Source organism: Myotis brandtii, unplaced genomic scaffold (genome assembly GCF_000412655.1).
Source record: "Myotis brandtii unplaced genomic scaffold, ASM41265v1 scaffold209, whole genome shotgun sequence".
Classification (NCBI taxonomy): Eukaryota; Metazoa; Chordata; class Mammalia; order Chiroptera; family Vespertilionidae; genus Myotis; species Myotis brandtii.
The window spans coordinates 865,412-866,068 of record NW_005357806.1 but is presented as its reverse complement, the minus strand read 5'-3'; the positions used below and the strand labels follow the sequence as shown (position 1 = coordinate 866,068).

General features: G+C 50.5%; 1 protein-coding gene across 4 annotated transcripts in view; it reads right to left on the bottom strand.

The window, feature by feature from the left end:
* Positions 1-657, bottom strand: part of METTL20 (methyltransferase like 20) — an 11,454-nt gene that overhangs the window by 4,851 nt on the left and 5,946 nt on the right. For all 4 annotated transcript variants that reach the window (XM_005865657.2, XM_014539203.1, XM_014539202.1 and 1 more), the window contains exon 3: positions 70-508. In XM_005865657.2, coding sequence (XP_005865719.1) covers positions 70-395 — 326 coding nt within the window. In that variant the 5' untranslated portion in view covers positions 396-508. The remainder of the gene's footprint in view (positions 1-69; positions 509-657) is intronic.

The window sequence follows — 657 nt, the reverse complement described above, 5'->3', positions numbered from 1 at the left end:
GTTGAAAGGGCTGAAAAGAGAAAGGACTGTTGCAAACTTAAAAGGTTCCCATTTCAGTTAGGGCAGTACCTTGACAGGGCTTGGCCTCCTGGCCAGTAGATCGCCCAGTAAGGATCGCTGTGGGGCCACAGGTCAGCTCTTTCCCACCAAAACTTGCATCTGGGGGTCAAAAGCCGCAACCAGATCTCAGGGGTGAGGCTGCCACTGCTGGTGACTTCAGTGTTCTCCTCCAAGAAGGCCTTTATCTCAGGGTCCAGAAAGCTCCCATTCCCTCTCCAGGGACAGTGGCCCCAGGAAAACAAGGAGAGACCGCTGCTCCTCACGGCCTTCTGAAAGACACCACAGTGGTTCCCTGGAAACAGTGCCAGTGTCCTCCAACCTGGGCTCAAAGCCATCCGTCCTTTTCCAAGCCGCAGGCTTTGTCACCGCCGCTGGTAAGAGCTGCTCCTCAGGGGCAAAGTATAAGGATCTGGCTGCCAACTTGATCCTAACTGGAATCTCTAGATTTCTAAAAACAGAAATAATACTGAAAATTCCAAGGCTCACCAACACTTTCATATCCTATCCTATCTAATAATAGACAAACATGGTAATGGACTGTACCTTCGCTACACCTCCCATTGGCTAATCAGCGCGATATGCAAATTAACCCAACCA